We start from the raw sequence: 19,622 nt of genomic DNA, 5'->3' as shown, positions 1-19,622 counted from the left end.
AATTTACCACAAATTAAACACATACACGTGTCTACAAATTACTACCATAATAACTTTTAAACAAATCACCAAATTAATCACTCCCAGTTAAATCTTCACCAAGGCATCAATAACCCATAGATTTTAAACAGACACCAGGCAAAGCACATCTGACCTTATGAATTCAAAATGAGGTTCTTGCAATTTGGCTCCTTTTTAGACACAGTTTTAAGCTTGCAGGCTGCTTAGATCTTAAATGCCTCTGACCTATACACACAAATTCTTTTCTGTTTAAACCTAGTTTCCACTTCGAATGTAAATTTTCCATTGTATTACTAAGTTTTTTAATTTTACCTCTCCTAAAAATAATCCTTTCATTCTACCAATTTTATTAGTAATATAAACACATTGCCTGGCAACTGTCAGTTAGCTGCACGATTGTATCCATTCTTTTGAATGGTTTATTCAACAAATTCAAATCCTACTTACTGTTTACCCAATTAACATCTCAAAAACTATACATCAAAGCACCCAGACCAGCTGGCGTTAATCCAATTAAGACACACATAGTCACACACATAGACACAGACCCTACTACAATTCCAGTGCTCGCTTCGGCAGCACATATACTAAAATTGGAACGATACAGAGAAGATTAGCATGGCCCCTGCACAAGGATGACACGCAAATTCGTGAAGCGTTCCATATTTTTTGCTTGGCCTAAATAGCCAAGTGGTTATGGTACTGGGTTTGTAACCCCAAGATCAAGAGTTCAAATCTCACAACGGCAAACTATGAAATAACAGAACTTCATCTGAAACAGATAGAAATGGGTTTGTACTCGAAAGAGTTACAATTCCAATTTAAAAATAATTTCCAATAACATTATAGACATTAATATCTTTTCATGACAATATCCTTTCTTAGGTAAGGAGACCAAAACTGCACACAATACTCCAGGTGTGGTCTCACCAAGGCCCTGTACAGCTGCATTAAGACATCCTTGCTCCTGTACTCAAGTCCTCTTGCAATGAAGGCCAACATACCATTTGCTTTCTTAACTGCTTGCTGCACCTGCATGCTTGCTTTCAGTGATTGGTGTACAAGGATACCCAGATCCCTTTATACATCAACATTTCCCAATCTATCACCATTTGAACAATACTCTGCTGTTCTGTTTTTCCTACCAAAGTGGATAACTCCACGCTTATCCACATTATACTGCATCTGGCATGTATTTGCCCACTCACTCAACCTGTCTAAATCGCCTTGAAGCCACTTCACACCTTCCTCATCGCTCACATTCCCAACAAGCTTTGTGTCGTCAGCAACCTTAGAAATATTACATTTGGGCCAGAGTTTTACCTTTGCCATGTGGGCGCACGCCCCACACACGGGAATGTAAAATGACAAGCGATAAGGTTGGGCTTGCATCCTGACGTCACTGCCAACCGTCTCAATAGTTTGTTCGGCAGGTGCGCGCCGGAGTTGGCCGCGCGCCCGCCGATAATTGAAAGGCCTATTAAGGCCGTTAACAAGGTAATGAAGTTGAAGTTTATGCTGCCCGTCCAACCTAATGGTTGGGGGGCAGGCGAAAAGGCCAAGCGGCCTTTACGTTTTTTAGGAAATCTCATCCACAAGAAGGATGAGGTTTCCTAAAGCTATTAAAAATTAAATAAAAACTTTCTTTTGAAATTAAAAACATGTCCCATCTCATGTGATGCATGAATTTTTATTGCATTTATTAATTTTTATTAATTTTAATTTTTAATATTTAATTTTAATTTTTTCAAAAAGCACTTCAATCCCCCGGAGGCACCTCCATGTCTCAGGGAGATTGAAGCACCCTTTTGTGCTTGCTCGAACTGTGTACCAGGCCCACTCTCCTTCCTCCCCCTGCCCACTCAGGTAGTGCTCATGATCCATGCAGGGTGGGCCTTAATCGGCCTGCCTGGGTGAAATCGCGGTGTGGAGCTGATCGCGGGTGACAGTCAGCTTCCCCACTGCCCCCGCCGAGCCCACCCAACGCGAGAAAAATTCAGGCCTTGCTTCCCTCATCCAAATCATGAATATATATTGTGAATAGCTGAGGCCCAAGCACTGATCCAAGCCAGTAGTCACTGCCTGCCACTCCGAAAAAGACGCATTTATTCCTACTCTCTGTTTCCTGTCTGCTAACCAATTCTCAGTCTCTGCCAATACATTATCCCAATCCTTTTGCTTTAATTTTACACACTAAACCTCTTGTGTGGGACTTTATCAAAAACTTTCTGAAAATCCAAATACACCACGTCCACTGATCCTCCCTTATCTATTCTGCTAGTTACGAACTCAAAAAACTCCAGTAGGTTTGTCAAACATTATTTCCCTTTTATAAATCCATGCTGACTTTGTCTAATCCCATTGATATTTTCGAAGTGTCCTGTTATCACATCCTTTATAATAGACTCTAGCATTTTCCCTACTACTGCAGTTAGGCTAATCTGTCTGTAATTCACTGTTTTCCCCCTCTCTCCTTTTTTAAACAATGGGGTTACATTTGTCACCCTCCAATTTGCTGGGACTGTTCCAGAATCTATAGAATTTTGGAAGATGACAACCAACACATCCACTAATTCCATGGCCTCCTTTAGTCCCCTGGGATGTAGATTATCGAGCCCTGGATATTTATCAGCTTGCAGTCCCATTAATTTCTCCAGCACTATTTTTTTAGTAATGCTAATTTCCTTCAATTCTTCCCTCTCACCAGACCCTTGGTTCCCTAGTATTTCTGGGATTTACTTGTGTCTTCCTCTTTGAAGACAGAACTGAAGTCATTGTTTAATTGCTCTGCTGTTTCCTTGTTCTTTATTATAAATTCTCTCATTTCAGATTGTAAGGGACATACATTTGCCTTCACTAATATTTTTCTTTTTACATGCTTATAGAAGCTTTTTCAGTCTGCTTTTATGTTCCTTGCAAGTTTACTCCCATACTGTATTTTTCCCCACTTAATCAAATCCCTTTGTTGCATTCTAAACTGCTCCCAATTCTCAGGCTTCCTACTTTTCTAGCAACTTTATATGACTCCTTTTTGGATCTAATACTATCCCTAATTAATTTTGTTAGCCATGGCTGGGCTGCTTTTCCTGTTGTGTTTTTGCCCCAGAAAGGAATGTATAACTGTTGCAATGCATACTTAAGTATTAGCCATTGTCTATCCACTGTCGTGCCTTTTAATGAAGTTCCCCAATCTGCTTTAGCCAGTTCATGCCTCATACCTTTGTAGTTTCCCTGATTAAGATTTAGGGCCCTAGTTTCAGATCAGACTACTTCACTTTCCATCCTAATGAAGAATTCTATCATGTTATGGTCACTGTTCCCAAAAGGACCCCACACAACAAGATTATTAATTAAACCCTTTTCATTGCACATGACCAAATCTTGGATAGCTTGCTCCCTAGTCCATTCCTCGACATACTGGTCTAAAAACCATCCCATACACATTCCAGGAATTCACCCACCACAGTATTATTGTTAGTTTGGTTTGCCCAGTCTATATGTAGATTAAAGTCACCCATGGTTACTGTAGCATCCTTGTTACATGCATCTCTAATTTCCTGTTTAATGCCACCACCTACATTTTCGCTACTGTTTGGAGGCCTATAGACAACTCCCATTAATGTTTTCTACCCTTTGTTGATTCTTAGCTCCACCCAGACTGAGTCTACATTTAGATTTTCTGAGCCAATATCCTCTCACAATTGCACTGTCTTCATCCTGAACCAACAACACCACCCCACCTCCTTTTCCTTTTTGCCTGTCTGTCCTAAGTATCGGGTACCCTTGGATATTCAGTTCCCAGCCTTGGTCACCCTGCAGCCATGTCTCTGTGATCGCAGTCATATCGTACCCATTTACATCTATTTGTGCTGTTAATTTGTCTACCTTACTGTGAATGCTCCGTGCATTCAGATACAGTGCCTTTAGACTTGTATTTTTAATGTTTTGACACATTTTTTTGGTCCTATTTGCTGCCAGCCCTTGTTTCCTCTGCCTTCCACTTTAGCTTTCTACTTTTCTGTTTTTCATTCGTATCTTTGTTTTCCTCTCTTGTGTCTACTCGCTCAGGCTCCTATCTGTTGCCAGTCAAGTTTGAACCCTCCCCCAGTACTAGTGAATATCCCTGCGAGGATATTGTCCCAGTCCTGCTGGGGTGCAGCCTGTCCATCTTGTACAGGTCGCATCTTCCCCAGACTCGGTCCCAATGCCTCAAGAATCTAAATCCCTCCCTCCTACACCATCTCTCCAGCCAGGCATTCATCCCTTTTCCTGATCTCGCTACCACGTGACACTGGGAGTAATCCTGAGATTACTACCTTTGAGGTCCTGCTTTTTAATTTATTCCCTAGCTCCCTATACTCTGCTTTCTGGACCTCATCCCTCTTTCTATCTATGTCATCAGTATCAATATGGACCACAACCTCCGGCTGTTCACCCTCCCCCTTCAGAATGTCCTGCAGCTACTCAGTGACATCCTGGACCCTGGCACCAGAGAGGCAGCATAGCATCCTGGTGTCACGTCTGCAACCACAGAAATGTCTGTCTCCTCCCCTTATAGTAGAACCCCCATCACTAATGGTCTCCAACTCTTTTCCTGCTCCCTCTGTGCTGCTGAGCTACTCGTCCTTTGGACCTGGCTCTTGCTATATTCCCCTGAGAAACCATCTCCCCCAGCATTATCCAAAATGGAAAATCTATTGGAGAGGGAGATGGACCCCGGGACTCCTGCACCATTTGCATAGTGCTTTTACTCTGTCTGGTGGTCATCCATTCCCTTTCTGCCTGTGCACTCTTTACTTGCAGTATGACCACCTCACTGTATGTGCTATCCAAGATCTTATCCTTGCGGATATTCCAGACGCAGCTCCAGCTCTGAAACACGGATTTCAAGTAGCTGCAGCTGGAGACACTTCCTGCACGCACGGTCACCCTGGACACTTGAAGTGTCCCTGACTTCCCACATCACACAGGAGGAGCATTTCACTTAGCCCAGCTGCGCTGCCATGACTTACCCTTAAATTACTCCCTTTACTTTTACTTCCTTTAGTTTAGAGAATATTAAGGACAGAAGAAATACTTACCAGGTCCTACTTACCAAGGCTGCCACTCTTATTGAGGAAAGGTAATAATTGAAAGGATCACCTTCTCTCTTCACCAAACTCCCTCTCTCACCAAACTCCAACTGAAGCAATCTGATGCAGTTCAAAGCAGCACTGCAGTGCAGACAAAAGCAGCAATGTAGATGTCTTGCTTTTATGCTGTTTAAATCTAGCTTCTGAAAACCTGTTTACACCAGTTAAGTAATTTATTAGCTGCAGCTGGAAGCAGAGCTTGTATAATCCCTGTTTTAAAGCTGGACTAAAACTCACCTTCTCCCAACCCAAAGAACAACTTTTAGTTAGTTGCTAAATTAAAGAAAGATTAGACTTTGGATAGAAATTAAACTTTAAAAGCCCCTCTCTCAACAAATTCCAACTGGAGCACTCTAATGCAGCCCAAAGCAGCATTCCAGAGCAGACAAATGGCATTCAAAAGGGGCTCGAGGGACACGTCACTGAAGCAGGGGCTGCAGTATTTTTGCTTTTTGGAGCTATCGTGTCTTCTGTGCAGCAGACGTGAGACGTGGGCTGGAAGCACTGAGAGGTGTGAGCGTGGCTGCACTTTAAATATGGCGCCCTGCGTGATGAAGCGGTGAGGTGATAGCATGGCAGGCGAATGAGAGCCCACCCACCATGGAAATGGCATGTTTCCCAGGAATGCACAATTAACACGGTGCATTTGGGACAATATAGCGTGAGAAGCCGCCATTGCAGCCGACTGGTAAAATTTCATTTTTCTAGCCCGCTATCGCACTTAGTGCAAATCTACCTTGAGAGAAATGTCCTATTAACATGTTAAGTCTTTGTTAATGTTACTAGGCACATTCTTTCATTGGACACAAACTAATTTTTGTTCAAAAGGAAAGAGCCCTTTTTAATCATTCCAGTAGCAATCTAGCCAGGGAGCTTTGTTCAGTATAATTATATAAAATATTAGATTTTAAATAAACTATAATACTTGAAACAAAGAATCAGAATGGCTTTTAGTAGACAGCTATAATAGATCGTAAAATCTAAGCTGGTAGACCTTAACTTACAAATGTCTAATTATGCCCCTCAGAAATATCCAAAAATCACTAAATTAATTTTGAAACAGCAGTCACTGTTATGGAGGAAATGCGGTAACCATTTTGTGCACCTCAGAAGGGAAAAAACAGTCAAAACTGGAAATATTAGTATACTGGTCCGAACTGGTTTTCTATACCTTAAAATGGAACACCAGTGAAAACTGGGAATTTAGAATACCGGTCCAAACTGTTTTTTTGTTCTGGGACAGCAAGAATGTTGGCTAAGTTACAGAAAACTGTTGGTCATTATACTCTTCCAAAATAGTGACATGGGATCTTTAATGTCCGGCTAAACAAGCAGACGGGGCCTTCAATAATTTTACCAAAAGGATGTATCTTCAGACAGTGCTGTGCTGGTGTGTCAGCCTAGATAATGGGCATAAAATCCAGGAGTGGTGTCTGAACCCCTCATTTTCTAATAGAGGGTGTAATATAATGCAAGATCTGGGTTTTTTGTTATATTGCTTTCTCTGCTGGAGAGGTATAAATAAAGTTGGTTCAATAATGGCTTCTTGCTGTGAATCCACATGGTGAGTTTTTCTCATCAGTGATACACAACAGAAGGATGACAATGATGCGTTTGGGCTGGGATTTTCTTTGACATTTCATTTCAGAAGTCAAGGACTGAAGAAAATCTAATATTTGACATACTTATACAGACTTTTAGAACTCCCAAAGTAGATTTTGAGGAAATTTGAGCAATTTGAAAAGTTGCTGCACGTGCACATGGTATTCAGGTACACAATGAGTCAGCATGGTACGCAATTGAACAAAATGGCACAGGAGGCATATTTGGGGACAATGGGGCAATTCAACCTTAACAAAGAGGACTGGTGTAATTACAAATGTACAAATGAAGGTTACATATTCGACTGAAAACAAATAAAATAGGAGATGAGGATAAAGCAAATATTTTCCTCACCATGATGGGGCCAGATGCTTTTGAGGTGGTGTCCAGCCAATGTTGCACATGAGGCCTCAGTACTATGCACTATTCTGAAATGAATGAGATTCTGGACTCATATTATGGCATGACTAAGAATGGGATTGCACTGGGAGTTGAATTGGCTTAAGATAAGGTTAAACTGGACAGTGTTATTTACAGTAGGGATCAGTAAGTGTATATCTGTCATTGAGGAAGTGCTAAGTGAGCACAACATCCTCTTTGTTAAGGTTGAATCCCTGCATTGTCCCCAAATATGCCTCCAGTGCCATTTTTTTCAATTGCGTACCATGCTGACTCATTGTATACCTGAATACCATGTGGACGACGTGCTCCTTGAGCAAGGAGGACCAAATGATAAAATTAGGCATTGCTAGATTGAGGTCAAGATAAAGGACACTGTACAGCTGACATTATGTAAGGCTAGGCTAGTGCCTTATGCACAGTTAGAAACAGTAAGTAAACAGCTGAATAGATTAGAAAGAACAGGGACAATTAAGAAGGTGGAGAGCATTGAATGGGCTGCACCTGTTGTGGGTAATTCAAAAAGCAGATGGATCCATTTGGATTTGTGGAGATCATAAACAACAGTAAATAAAGGGATAGAAAACAATACTCACTGCCTACTGGTGAAAATTTGTTTTCTAGTTTAACCAATTTAAAGGTGTTCAGTAAGATAGATTTTGTCAAATGCATATTTGCAATTAGCATTAACTGAAAAGAGCAAAGAACTGCTTATCATTCATACACACAAAGGGTGAAAGGTTACCATCTGTGATGTCTACTACTCCCACAATGTTGCAGAGCATCGTGTATCAGGTACTAAGTGGGATGAAGGAACTGTGCTGCTTCTTAAATGACATTTGGATTAGCAGTAAAACAGAGAAAGAGCACATTTTAAGGTTGAACAATGTCCTAGATCATAAAAATGGCATCAAAGTTGAAAAGCACAAGTGTTGCTTCATGGTGGCGAAGACTGATTCATTTTTAGCCACAGAGTTACCTGCGAATTACTTTTCATAGAGAAATGACATGCCAGAGAAATTAGTGAAGAAACTGGCAAGGATGTGGTACCCAGTAAAGTGCTCAATTATCCCATCAATGGCTAGTCTAAAGAGTGTGGTGATGAGAAATTGAAGGAATATTTCACATGTAGAAATTAACTGAATGTAGATCAAGGCTGTCTTCTGTGGGGTTTAAGAGTCATTATTCCACCAAGGTTTAGAGAGAGATTGTTAGAGGAATTTCATCAAGAGCGTACAGGGATCGTCTGTATGAAAGCAGCAACAAGAAGCTATGTTTTGTATCCAAAGGTAGATAGAGATATTTGAAGAGTTGATGAAAGCTGTGAAGTGTGTCTCAGAATGAGAAATGATCTTCATTCCTTTCATTCCATAGTCAAACATAAGAAACCTGTGGGAACAAGTACATGTCGATTTTTTTTGAAGAGGAAGGGAAAAAGTACAAAAATGGAAATTTCTGGAAAAGCTGAGCAGGTCTAACAGCATCTGTGGAGAAAGGAAACTAGAGTTAATGTTTTGAGTCCGTATGACTCCAAAGATGGCCTGCTGAGTTTTTCCAGCTTTTCTGTTTTTTTTTCAGATTTCCAGCATCCGCAGTATTTTGCTTTTATCTAAGGGAAAAAGTGCCTTGTTTTGTTTGATAGCTGTAGCAAGTGGATAAATGTTGAGTCTGTGCCTAATATCACAAGTGCCAAGACTGCTAAGGTTTTGCAAAGTTGTTTTGAAATTTATGATATTGGTGTCAGATAATGGTCCACAGTTTACATCAGAAGAGTTTGAGATATTTCTGAGTGTGGAGTCAAAGGCCTGAATTTTCACACAGTTGGAGAGGCTCTCCATCACAGCAAAAATGGTGCTGGAGGCCCAAACTTGGAACTTCTGCCCTGACCCCAGCCCACACTTTTGTTGCGAGATAGGGTGGGCGAGGTGGGAGTGGGTTATGGTTTGCACATCCATGGCTTATGGAGGCAGCTGCAAACGTCATGGTGCAGCTGCCTTCAGTTGGACCTGATTTTCATTAGTGGGACGTCCAAAACAAGACCTGTGCACTTGAGACCCAGCAGGAGAAGGTCTAAACTTACTGGAGTTCTTTGGATTCCCTTTTGGAGATGTAAGGTACCCTTTTGGATATGGATTCCCTTTTGGAGATGTAAGGTATCCTTTTGGATATGGTCCAATGTTACCTTTGGGAGAGGTCATATGACCTTTTGGAAAGGTCAGGTGCCCTTTGGGATTATTAAAATTAGACATGAATGTATGTAAAAATGCATAACCTCATTGGAGCTGTCAAGCTCATTAGGAATGTCAAAGGGAGCTGTCAAGCACGCAAGACATTTGGAAAAACTGTCTGCAATGTTAAAAAAATGCTTACTATTTCACTCTGTGTGTTGGCATAAGCTTTAGGGTTATCATTGTAGGATTAGTGCTGCATGACTCATTTCACAACCTATCATTATCGTAGTGAGCTGCCTCTTAGTTTACTGTTTGATTGACAGTTCCAAGTGTTTATGAAGTTTTTGAAGTGAGACTTGTGAATACAAATGCTTGTTTTATAACAGATTAAAGGAAGTTAAACATAGTGAATGTTTTTTTTAATCAATGATTTTTTTTAAGTAGTGAATTCATCAATAGACACTTAAGAACTTTATTTATTCTCAGGATACGTCTTGAGGTTTGCCTATGGTGGAGACTGAGTCAATTGGCATGGAGGGTTTAAGGGCAAAGGATGTTGGATGGGGGCATTGTTGGCATAAGCTGGTACTAAATTGGAATAGGGGCTATAAAGGGCTGTGGTAGTACATAGAGGAGCATGGATTGGCATGGAGAGTATGAGGAGCCATGGGGTAGGTGGGGAACATGAGGTGGCATGGGTAGGCATGGATGGGGCTTTGGGGTTTTGTTGGGGCTGAGGGGATGTGGGGGATGAGGGCTGTTTTTGGTATTATTCTTCTTTTCATAGTGCCGGACCACCAAGGCAGGCCTTTTCCACAGACCCTTGAAAAGCGGCAGTCCCTGTGGCTACCTCCAAATTCCTTTCAGGAGCTGCAGGCCCAACTCCCATTCCTCCTTATCTTGCACCCCCAGAACGAAAATCTGAGGCACTTTTTCCTGGGCTGGATTTGCGGAACCAGGAATTGTTCCGATTCATTCAGGCCAAACACACTCTAATACCACCATATCACCCATTATTGAATGGTGCTGCAAAAATAAGTGTGCAAATTGTGAAGAGGTCTTTGCAGATATATTTATTCATTCACAGGATGTGAGCTTTGCTGGCTACACCAGCATTTATTGCCCATCCCTAATTGCCCTTCAGAAGGTGGTGGTGATCGGCCTTCTTAAACCACTGCAGTCCATGTGGTGTAGGTACCCACAGTGCTGTTAGGGAGGGAGTTCCAGGATTTGTATCCTGTAACAGTGAAGGAGTGGTGATATATTTCCATGTCAGGATAATGTGCGGCTTGGAGGGGAACTTGTAGGTGGCGGTTTTTCCATCTGTCTGCTGCCCTTTTCCTTCTTGATAGTAGAAGTCACAGGTTTTGAAAGTGATGTCAAAGGAGCCTTGGTGAATTCCTGCAGTGCATCTTGTGGATGGTACACACTACTGCTACTGTGCGTTGGAGATGGAGGGAGTCAATGTTTGTGGATGTGGTGCCAATCAAGTGGGCTGCTTTGCCCTGATGGTGTCAAGCTTCTTGAGTGTTGTTGGAGCTGCACTCATCCACGCAAGTGAGGAGTATTCCATCACACTCCTGACTTGTGCCTTGTGGTGGATAGGATTTAGCGAGTCAGGAGGTGAGTTACTCGCCACAGGATTCCTAGCCTCTGATCTGCTCTTGTAGCCACAGTATTTATATGGCTAGTCCAGTTCAGTTTCTGGTCAATGGTAACCTCCAGGATGTTGATAGTGGGGAATTCAGCGATGGTAATGCCATTGAATATCAAGGGGAGTAGGTTAGATTCTCTCTTGTTGGAGATGGTCATTGCCTGTCACTTGTATGGGGTGAATGTTACTTGCTACTTGTCAACCCAAGCTTGGATATTGTCCAGGTCTTGCTGCATTTGGATATGGACTGCTTCAGTATCTGAGGAGCCACGAATGGTGCTGAACATTGTGCAATCATCAGCAAACACCCCCACTTCTGACCTTATGATGGAAGGAAGGTCATTGATGAAACAGCTGAAGATAGTAACAAGCAAGAATGATGACAAGCTAGACAGCAATTTCTATGATTCTATTCATCATAGGCTAGACAATTTTCTGTTCTGTTACCAGTCTCCAAAGTCTACAACAGGGTGCTCATCTTGTGCAATGTAAGGATAAAAATAGAAAAGTGAAGCTGAGTCATGATACCCTAGGCATGAAACTTCGAGGGTAGACTGTTATATGGCCAAAGTGGGACACCCGTAGCCCCGCAGAAGTGTTAAACCGGGCGCAATGACATTGCGAACCCAACATCATTATGTCAGTCCATAATAATGTGTTTTGAAATTAGTACTTAAGCCCCAATTAAGGTACGTAAGAGCCAAATTCACTCCCATAAGATGCTGCTCATACAAAAATAAGGTGGATGCACAGGAAACGGGGCCAGTGGGAATTATATGTTTTTCAGGGATGAATGAAAGGGCGCTTATAAAGGTTAGAGGTTGGTCAATGCCTGATGTTGGCAGAAGAGGCTGCTGAAAGTTACTTATTTGGGTAAACTTTGCTGTACATAGATGTCTGATCAGATTCAGGGCTGTTCCTCAAGGGAGGGCTCAAAAGGTTAGCATTGTGGTCAAAACAAAAAACTGCGGATGCTGGAAATCCAAAACAAAAACAGAATTACCTGGAAAAATTCAGCAGGTCTGGCAGCATCGGCGGAGAAGAAAAGAGTTGACGTTTTGAGTCCTCGTGAAATGACAACTCTTTTCTTCTCCGCCGATGCTGCCAGACCTGCTGAGTTTTTCCAGGTAGTTCTGTTTTTGTTTAGCATTGTGGTCATCTTTGAGCACTGCACCATTTGTTGTGTGAAACTGTGTCTCCAATGGGCATTGTATATCCTGTGGAGGCTCCTCCTCCAGTAAGGAGGAGAGGAGGAGGAGACCAGCTGGTCAGCACTCCTCAAACTGCTAGAGAACTGCTCCATTGCAGTCTGACAACCCTTTGTGTGACAGTGACGTGCTCTCATCAGTGCATTTATCCATTATAGCCGAGTCCCGCACACCCACCAAGGTGCATATATCTGCACTGCAGCATGGTGCAGAGCAAATATGTGAGACTGCAGTCTCTGAGGCATCTTCCTCCTCCTCAGAGGTAACGATGTTCCCTCCAGGCTACCACCTGCAGCTGCCAAAGTTGCACCTATGTGCTAAACAAAAAGGAGAGTTATGGGCATCTTCAACCTTTCAGGTGAATTTGGAGAGACACTCTTCATCATTGTAAACACGTGAACTATTGGCAGATATGATTCAGTGTTAGACCACTAAACCATTCAATATAGAGGCACACCTTCCTCCCCAATGTCAGTAAGCCTTCAAAGTCACAAACCACTCTGCTTCCCCAGCTTCAAGTACCCTCCCCTCCCCAGCCTCTTCAGCAGTGTTTGCTAGAATTATACAAATGCACCCTTGGTATCGCAACACTCTGGGGCCTTCCTCCTATGTCACCTTGGCTTATGGCCCGGCTCCATTGGTTGGTAGCCAACTCCGGCACCAGCTCTTTGATAGCCGTCAGGTTGGCGACAATGGCCACACCACCTCCAGTTGTGCTCCTTTCTCCGGCATTGTGCACCCTTTTCACTTGCAAATAAAGAAGGAGATTGTAATGATGATGCTCTACTACAATCATACTTTCAAAAGCGTGGCCATCGTGTTCTTTGTCGGCAGCACATTTTATTCTGTTCTCTTTGTCAGCTAACTGGTGTGGCAGTCCCTCCCCACACCTTCTTAATCCCCATTGCCATGCAGAGCGCAAAATGACGCACGATGACATCGAGTGTGCGTCCTGATGTCATTGAGCGTCATTTAGATCTTTCGTTCAGTGTGCACGCACCGAACTGTCAAAGGGCTATTAAGGCCATTAGGGAAGTAACTTAGATAATTAACAGCGCTGCCCATCCAACCTTAAGGTTGGCAGACAGGCAAAGAGCCCAAGTGGCCTTTGCGTTTTTCAGGAAACCTCATCCATGGGCGGGATGAGGGTTCCTGAAGGGTCTATAAAATTATTAATTAAATTATTCTCAATTCATAAATATGTCCCAGCTCATGTGACACTGTTAAATGAGGGGACATGTCTAAATAATTTTTAACCTTATTATTTGTAAACTTTTATTATGTACTTAATCTCCTTGAGGCAGCTCCGTGCCTGAGAGAGATTTTTGCACTCTTTCTCGTGCATGTGTGAAAGAGCGTAGGCCCCGACTCTCCCTCCTCCCCCCGCCCGCCCAGGTAGCGCAGAGTGCAACCAGCCACGTGTCACACTGGATGGGCCTTAATTGGCCCACCCACATAAAATGGTGGCGTGCAGCCAATCGTGAGTGGCGATTGGCTCCGCGCCCACCCCCCTCCTGCTCCCACTCCTGCCTAGCCCACCTGGCATAGGTAAGTTTCTGGCCTTGGTATTCATTTGATGAATGGGTCAGCTGCGTTCCAATGTTCTTTCTTTGTTTGCAAAGGTCCAGAATGTTTCCAAACTAGACAATTGGCTGTAGACATTAAGAAGCAAACTTTTACCTACTGCAACAGTTTCAGGAAATCAAAATATTAATCAGGCACCCAAACACTGTTTCCTGGTGCAGTGACCACAATCCCGTGTTGGGGCCCCTTCAAGTGGGTGGCCATGACCTCTTTCTAGGTCAAAGCCTGCCCCCTCTTTGCTGATTGGCTGCACTGCCCACCACCTGTTGACTGATGCTGCTGACTGGCTCGTCATTGGACAGCCATTAATTGGCTGCTACAATCAAAGTGAAAGAAAGAAAGTGATAGTCAGAAAAAACTGAAAATTTGCTGGTATCACAGAATCCACCAATAGAATGCGGGGAGCTGGGGTCTTTGATCATGGTCCCAGTCCCAGTCCCAATGGTCCCAGTCCCAGTCCCAGTCCCAGTCCCAATGGTCCCAGTTCCAGTCCCATGGTCCCAGTCCCATGGTCCCAGTCCCATGGTCCCAGTCCCAGTCCCATGGTCCCGGTCCCATGGTCCCAGTCCCAGTCCCAGTCCCAGTCCCATGGTCCCAGTCCCATGGTCCCAGTCCCAGTCCCAGTCCCAGTCCCATGGTCCCAGTCCCATGGTCCCAGTCCCATGGTCCCAGTCCCAGTCCCATGGTCCCAGTCCCATGGTCCCAGTCCCAGTCCCATGGTCCCAGTCCCATGGTCCCAGTCCCAGTCCCATGGTCCCAGTCCCATGGTCCCAGTCCCAGTCCCAGTCCCAGTCCCATGGTCCCAGTCCCATGGTCCCAGTCCCAGTCCCAGTCCCAGTCCCAGTCCCAGTCCCATGGTCCCAGTCCCATGGTCCCAGTCCCAGTCCCAGTCCCAGTCCCAGTCCCAGTCCCAGTCCCAATGGTCCCAGTCCCAGTCCCAGTCCCAATGGTCCCAGTCCCAGTCCCAGTCCCAATGGTCCCAGTCCCATGGTCCCAGTCCCAGTCCCAATGGTCCCAGTCCCATGGTCTCAGTCCCAGTCCCAGTCCCAATGGTCCCAGTCCCATGGTCCCAGTCCCAATGGTCCCAGTCCCATGGTCTCAGTCCCAGTCCCAGTCCCAGTCCCAGTCCCAGTCCCAGTCCCATGGTCCCAGTCCCAGTCCCAATGGTCCCAGTCCCAGTCCCAGTCCCAATGGTCCCAGGCCCAGTCCCAGTCCCAGTCCCATGGTCCCAGTCCCAGTCCCAATGGTCCCAGTCCCAGTCCCAGTCGCAATGGTCCCAGTCCCAGTCCCAATGGTCCCAGTCCCAGTCCCAGTCCCAATGGTCCCAGTCCCAGTCCCAGTCCCAATGGTCCCAGTCCCATGGTCCCAGTCCCAGTCCCAGTCCCAATGGTCCCAGTCTCATGGTCCCAGTCCCATGGTCCCAGTCTCATGGTCCCAGTCCCATGGTCCCAGTCCCAATGGTCCCAGTCCCAGTCCCATGGTCCCAGTCCCAGTCCCAGTCCCAATGGTCCCAGTCTCATGGTCCCAGTCCCATGGTCCCAGTCTCATGGTCTCAGTCCCATGGTCCCAGTCCCAATGGTCCCAGTCCCAGTCCCATGGTCCCAGTCCCATGGTCCCAGTCCCAATGGTCCCAGTCCCAGTCCCATGGTCCCAGTCCCAGTCCCAATGGTCCCAGTCCCAATGGTCCCAGTCCCATGGTACCAGTCCCAGTCCCATGGTCCCAGTCCCAATGGTCCCAGTCCCATGGTCCCAGTCCCAGTCCCATGGTCCCAGTCCCAATGGTCCCAGTCCCAATGGTCCCAGTCCCATGGTCCCAGTCCCAGTCCCATGGTCCCAGTCCCAATGGTCCCAGTCCCAGTCCCAGTCCCAGTCCCAGTCCCAGTCCCAGTCCCAGTCCCATGGTCCCAGTCCCAGTCCCAATGGTCCCAGTCCCAGTCCCAGTCCCAATGGTCCCAGTCCCAGTCCCAGTCCCAATGGTCCCAGTCCCAGTCCCAATGGTCCCAGTCCCATGGTCCCAGTCTCATGGTCCCAGTCCCAGTCCCAGTCCCAGTCCCATGGTCCCAGTCCCAGTCCCAATGGTCCCAGTCCCAGTCCCAGTCGCAATGGTCCCAGTCCCAGTCCCAATGGTCCCAGTCCCAGTCCCAGTCCCAATGGTCCCAGTCCCAGTCCCAGTCCCAATGGTCCCAGTCCCATGGTCCCAGTCCCAGTCCCAGTCTGGGACCAGACTGGTGGAGTTGACAGTGAAAATCAAAGTTCAGGTTTGATACATTCAGAGATGTTGAGAGGACAGAGTCAATGGAAATGGAAGAAGATAGCCAGACAGAATAAGCAAAAAAGCCAGATGGGTTAATTGACATATGTACAAAGGAAGGAAGAAGAAAATTGTTTCTTTCATTATTTCTTGTCAAATGATGATATTTTTGTAAAGACATACTGGTGCCGAGGAACAATATATTTTTACATCTAAATTACTCTGGCAGTATCGGTCATATATGTTTAAACTGAGGTTAGAGTAGCAAGAAATATGCAATCCAACTTGTTAAATTTCAGGTATTGTTGATACTGTTTTAGTCATATTATATTCTGTGAAATGGGCCATCTTAACGTGTAAGTTTTTTTACAAAAAGTGTTTGAATGTAGTTTATTGCAAAATCTAAGCATTTTGTTACATTGCTCTCTCTGCTGCCCTCTCTGCTGGAGAGTTGTAAATAAAGTTAGTTCAATAACAGCTGACTGCTGTGAATCTACAGATTATCTCAGGGCAATACACAACAAGAGGGGAGACTGTTATCAACTGAGTGAAGCTAAACATGCATTAATGGTTTCCTGTTGACTAAATTTCAGGTGGTTCTTCAGAGAAATAACCCGCAAAGATGCTGAGAGGCAACTGTTAGCACCTGCCAACAAATTAGGCACTTTTTTAATTCGAGAGAGTGAAACTAATAAAGGTTGGTAATTTATCAATGTGTTTTATACAGATTTGCATGTGAAACTTTAATGTGAGATTTATTTTGTGCCAGGTCAGCAAGTGACTCACAATGGAAAACTCTGCCCTAGGATATAGCTACAGGATATAGTTATTAAATTTACCATCAGCCAAACTGATACTCTGCTGAATAAAAACGAAAAACTGAAGCAAAAAATAAAAAATGCTGGAAAGTCTTGAAAGATTAGTGAAGATTTCATCTGTGACCTTTTATTTCTCTGATGTTCCATCTTCTCTTTGGGTTGGAATAACTAGGGACTTATTGAGAACTAAGCATCTTACACAACAAAAACAGAAATACCTGGAAAAACTCAGCAGGTCTGGCAGCATTGGCGGAGAAGAAAAGAGTTGACGTTTCGAGTTGTTCTTACCGCAGTTTTTTGTTTTTATCTTTATATTTTTAAGCATTTTACAGGTCTTCCCTAATAATCAGAAAAGTGAGCTTTTAAGATGATGTAAATTTAGTAAATAATGATATTTTGATTTTCTTTTGAATCTGGTAAGCTGCAAAAGTGTTAACTCTCACTATCTTGTTATTTTAAGCAGTCGGTCTTGGTTTAGTTGTAGCAGTCTCACCTCTGAGTAAACAACTTGTGGGTTCATATTCCACTCCACAGAAGTGAGCACATAATCCAGGCTGTGGTGACACCTCATTGTGTGCAAGGTTAGCTGAGTATTGTCTACATTACAACAGCGATTAACAGGCTGGATTTTTGCTCCCAAGGCTGGTAGATCGAGATGGGATATTTCCCGGCTCAGCGCACCTGTCTCAGGAAAAAATGCCCTGAAAGGCATAATTTTCGCTCTGGGGGTCAGGTGTAGGATGGAGTTTTGTTTGCCAGCCCTGGATGTGGATTAGAGGCAGCCACAGGGGCTGCTGAGTTCTGGGGCAGTTTGAAAAGCCAAGCTTGGTTTTCTAGGATATTGTTCCAGTTGTTTTCTTGTGCATCAGGCCCTCCAGCCCTCACTTCTCAAATCCCTCAGCCCTGCACAAATCCCCATGCCCCATATATGTCAACAGATGCCGACCTGTGCCCCCACCCACCCCAATGACCCCATATACTCTCCATGCCAACCCATGACCCCACCCACCCTCATGGCCCCTTATAGCCCCCATGCCAACAAATGCAAACCCATGCCTTCCACCCACCACCCTTTGCCCTTACACTCTCCATGCCAACTCACCAGTATCCACCATGGGATACCTCAGGAGCCATGCTGAGATGAAATTAAATAAAGTTCCAAATGTCGATTACAAAGTTCAATATATAAAAAACAGTCACATTCATGATAGCCCATTCAATATATTTAACTCCTGTCAAGTGCTTAATCCTTTATCAAAGCAAACATTTGTATTCATAACACCACATCAAAGGCAGCTAATACATTAATAAATTCTTTAAGCTGTCAATCATATTGTGAACTTATAATACTGCACCGCCCCCCACCCCCCCACCGACCCCCACCCCCAGTGTGATAGTGACTGGTTTTGGAAGCAGCCGGTCATTAATAATGCTATAATAATAGCCCTTTGGGTTGTGTCAGCTATTGAAGCTGCTAGAACAGATATTTTTCCAACTCTTTGACACAGGCAAGCAGTTTTATTTCTATAGGGCTTGGCCACTTAAATAATTGGACAGCTTGACAGTTCCATGTACCTTCTCCACCCTTCAAGCAATAAGGTTTTTGCTGCAGCAAAAATGAGGCCTGTTTATACTCGGAACTGAGTTAAATGGCCCTGCTGAGTTTGAGTTTTCGTCACGTGTGAGTCACATCCCATCCCCTTTCCCTTACAGGTGAAAATGGGATCTATCGGAAATGCTGATGTGACTTCCAGATGCAGGTCCCGCCTGCCATTTTTAAAGGTCCTTGGACCCTCCACAGCTCGGCCAAAGTCCGGCCCTACACTTCAAAAGTGCTTAATTGAATTTAAAGCATTATGGGGAATTCTAAAGTCATGAAAGCCACTATACAATTGCAAATTCCGCTGTTTATTTTATCACACTTGACTCACTAAAGTTTTAACTATCTCTTTCACTTACTTGTATAGGTGCCTTTTCACTTTCTGTGAGGGACTGTGACTCGAAACATGGAGAAATAGTGAAGCACTACAAGATTAGAACCCTTGACAGTGGTGGTTATTATATCACTCCCAGAGCCACATTCCCCACTTTACAAAAACTTGTTTTATATTATGCAAGTAAGTATATGCAGCCAATAATGCAAGAACTTCATTCTAATCATACAGGATGGTCTTAAATGACTGACCACCTATATTATTTCTTCAGAAAATTCCGATGGATTATGTCAACGTCTGATTAAGCCATGTCCAATGCTGACTCCTCAGAAACCATGGTGGCCTGATGAGTGGGAAATCCCAAGAGAATCCTTGAAGATGTTAACTAAACTGGGTGCTGGACAGTTTGGAGAGGTTTGGATGGGTAAGTAATGAAATTAGTAGGATTTATAGATGAGCAAAACTCCAATTCCAGGCTCAGTTTCTAATGGGGAACTAAGCTTTATATTTGAACCTCTATTGTTTTCATATGCAGTGGCCAGGAATGATCTCGGAGCAGCTCCTGCTTCACTGCTGTAGCTTTGCCTGTAAAGAGAACAGGTATTGACATGTTGATGTCATTCCTTACTCATGAGCATGATACTTATTCTAGAGACAAGTGGTGCCTGCATCATGGAAACCTCTGGAAATATGCAGGCAGTACCTATATGGCAGAGACTTGCCATAAGTGTTCTGCAGGTGCAAAGCAGATGGAAATTGGTTCTAATTGTTTTACTTGCTGTTTATCTTGCCAATGCATTCAATAAGGAATAAAATGACATTCTCTTGTTTATAGCTGATTCCATTCA

The 19,622-nt window shown here is 44.2% G+C and overlaps 1 protein-coding gene and 1 non-coding gene across 6 annotated transcripts in view; both read left to right on the top strand.

The window, feature by feature from the left end:
• blk (BLK proto-oncogene, Src family tyrosine kinase) overlaps positions 1-19,622 on the top strand; it is a 128,625-nt gene that overhangs the window by 54,364 nt on the left and 54,639 nt on the right. For all 5 annotated transcript variants that reach the window (XM_041188487.1, XM_041188488.1, XM_041188491.1 and 2 more), the window contains exons 6-8: positions 16,616-16,719; positions 18,808-18,957; positions 19,046-19,198. In XM_041188487.1, coding sequence (XP_041044421.1) covers positions 16,616-16,719; positions 18,808-18,957; positions 19,046-19,198 — 407 coding nt within the window. The remainder of the gene's footprint in view (positions 1-16,615; positions 16,720-18,807; positions 18,958-19,045; positions 19,199-19,622) is intronic.
• LOC121278509 lies at positions 585-691 on the top strand. Its single transcript, XR_005943173.1, has one exon. It is a non-coding gene; the product is annotated as a U6 spliceosomal RNA (small nuclear RNA).

This window comes from Carcharodon carcharias, chromosome 5 (genome assembly GCF_017639515.1).
Source record: "Carcharodon carcharias isolate sCarCar2 chromosome 5, sCarCar2.pri, whole genome shotgun sequence".
Classification (NCBI taxonomy): Eukaryota; Metazoa; Chordata; class Chondrichthyes; order Lamniformes; family Lamnidae; genus Carcharodon; species Carcharodon carcharias.
The sequence above is the reverse complement of the archived record's forward strand: the minus strand, read 5'-3'. Positions and strand labels throughout refer to the sequence as shown.